The following is a 2,550-nucleotide window of genomic DNA, read 5'->3' as shown; positions in this document are numbered from 1 at the left end:
AAGACTGGCACACATTTTTTTTAAATTTACTGCGAATAATACATATTTATCTCAGTTTATTTGTATTTTGTTTTCAACACGAGGGAGGAGGACGTTTACAATGGCAGCAGTTGCTGTACTGCGGAATGAAACACTTCAGGCATTTCTTCAGGTTTGTCTCAAAGTTTTTGTTTACCGGTAGTTCAATCTGTCTTTTTTAACTTAAATGCTAATTATATCTGATTTTAGTTTATAGGCATTGGGATTCATACAAAAAAAACACTTAAGTGCAGTTTAAAGTTATTGCGCAATTATTAGGTTAGCCAGCCTACAACAATCTGTTATAATATCGTTGTAGTCAATTAGGCTACTCGAATAGTCGAATATAACAACTTTGGTGATGTATTGGGTTTATCACTCAGCCTACAACGCAATGGAGAAAGAAATGGTCGGACACGTCTGCTCTGTTTTATATAAAAATACTAAACCCTAATTGTTTATTTTGTTTTAGGAAAAGTATAATGAGCTTATATAGTGATGGAAATGTATTTGTTTTGGTTATTCAGGATCGAACACCAAACTCTTCTCCGGAGAATTGCATGAAGCACTCCCCGCTGGCTCTCCTGGCTGCCACTTGTAACCGGATCGGGCATCACCACGGATCAAACCCCGCTGATTTCCTCCAGGTCCCTTATGACCCGACACTGAGTTCGCCGTCGCGGTTATTTCACCCGTGGAGTAACGAGGGGATTCCCCAAACAACTCTCGCCAACAACTCGCCTTTCGGACTATCCTCCAAGCCCCAGCTCTCTGCGCACATCCAGGGCTCGTTCAGCGCGCACCACGAGCTCCCCCTCACCCCTCCAGCGGACCCCTCCTATCCATATGACTTCTCCCCGGTCAAGATGCTGCCTTGTTCCATGCAGTCTCTGCAGACTACGTGCCCTCCCACGTATGTCCCAGCAGTGACTTATGCAGCCCCAACTATCCAGGCTGCGATGCCAACTTTCGTTACGGGACCCTCTGGCCTTGTGCATCAGCAGCAGAGACAGTTGTCCCCAAACCCCGGAGAGGATATTCCGTGGTGGAGCCTTCAGCAAGGGAGTCACGTAAACCACCACCACACGTCCCTTGCTCCTCATCGTTTCCAGCTGCAGAGAGGTCTGGTATTGGGACATACCGACTTTGCGCAATATCAGACTCAAATTGCTGCCCTGCTGCACACAAAGTCCCCCCTCGCAACTGCCCGGCGGTGCCGGAGATGCAGGTGTCCCAACTGTCAGTCCTCCACTTCAAATGACGAGCCTGGGAAGAAAAAACAGCACATCTGTCACATACCTGGTTGCGGGAAGGTTTATGGCAAAACGTCTCACCTCAAAGCCCACCTGAGGTGGCACTCTGGAGAACGGCCGTTTGTGTGTAACTGGTTGTTCTGTGGCAAGAGTTTCACCAGATCGGATGAACTCCAAAGACATCTGAGGACTCACACGGGGGAAAAGCGCTTTGTCTGCCCGGACTGCTGTAAGAGGTTCATGAGAAGTGACCACTTGGCCAAACACGTAAAAACTCATCAGAACAAAAAAAGCAAGTGCCACGACAAGACTATTGATCATGTCAAACGGGAAGATACCAGGAATATGTTGTAACACACAGAAGATTAGTAGGCTATAGCTATCCACTAGTGCAATAATACAGTTCTATATTAGTTCAAGTACAAAGTGAGCTACATTTTAAACTAGGATATTTTGTTGGATGATTTCTTTTGCCGAAAATAGTTTCTAACATTGTTGGTCTGTGTAGCACATTTCTGTATATAGTCTCATAAGTTAAATTTGGATCATGGAGAAAAAAAAGTTCAGCCCATGAGTTCGAATTCACTGTCTATATCATCAAGGAGGACAAGTTTTCAACTTGTGTTTGATCATTGTCTTCGGTGGAAGATTCAACGTTCTTGTAAATTATATTTAATAGCTTTTGTTGAATGAAAGTGTCAATATTGTTGCTCCATATGGGGTGTTTTTTTAGCATGCTCTTGAAAAGATATGCTATTGTTGAAATGACCCAAATACTGTGTGAGAATAAAGACTATAACATTTAGCACATTTCAGAATAAATTCATCGTATAGCCAGTGATATGTTTCATGGTACAGAGAGTTTGTTTGTGCTGAGTGAAATCTGGTTGTCAGACACAATCTCTCATGGGTTTATTCAGTTTTGTCAGTGTTGCATTTTTGTATATTCTTTTTTCTCTCAGACAGTTTTAGAGTGGTAGATGTCAGAAGTTAGTGTTGATTTTAAGGGAGTATATGACTCGTAATATTATAATTGGCTCTACCATCAAGTTGACACAAATTCTATTCCAAAATAGGGAGGATTGTATTTTTCTCCTATATGTAAAATCAACTGAATTGTGGTAGTCCACTGGGGTTGCTGTATTGTGTTAAATAAACTAAAAGCTAAGTATCCATCATAACCTAATGAGATGATGTGATTGAGTTGGACTGCAGGGTTGCTATTGAGATAATCTGTTGGGAGATGTATCCTGAATAAATTGGAAGCTGCACTGCTAAA

At 42.4% G+C, this 2,550-nt stretch overlaps 1 protein-coding gene across 1 annotated transcript; it reads left to right on the top strand.

Annotated features, from left to right (window-relative positions):
* sp5a (Sp5 transcription factor a) lies at window positions 1–2,227 on the top strand. The gene is made up of 2 exons (XM_079518511.1): window positions 1–151; window positions 546–2,227. Exons 1-2 carry the CDS (start codon window positions 101–103, stop codon window positions 1,623–1,625), a joined length of 1,131 nt encoding a protein of 376 aa, XP_079374637.1. The 5' UTR covers window positions 1–100; the 3' UTR covers window positions 1,626–2,227.
* The last annotated feature ends 323 nt before the right edge of the window (window positions 2,228–2,550 follow it).

The sequence above is a fragment of the Electrona antarctica genome, assembly GCF_951216825.1.
Source record: "Electrona antarctica genome assembly, chromosome: 13".
Taxonomy (NCBI): Eukaryota; Metazoa; Chordata; class Actinopteri; order Myctophiformes; family Myctophidae; genus Electrona; species Electrona antarctica.
The sequence above is the reverse complement of the archived record's forward strand: the minus strand, read 5'-3'. Positions and strand labels throughout refer to the sequence as shown.

What these genes read in the sequence shown, in the direction of transcription:
- sp5a (XM_079518511.1), top strand. Translation starts at nt 101, where the DNA reads ATGGCAGCAGTTGCTGTACTGCGGAATGAAACACTTCAGGCATTTCTT. An exon ending in CACTTCAGGCATTTCTTCAG is followed by an intron (nt 152 to 545) that starts GTTTGTCTCAAA and finishes TTGGTTATTCAG; the next exon opens with GATCGAACACCAAACTCTTC.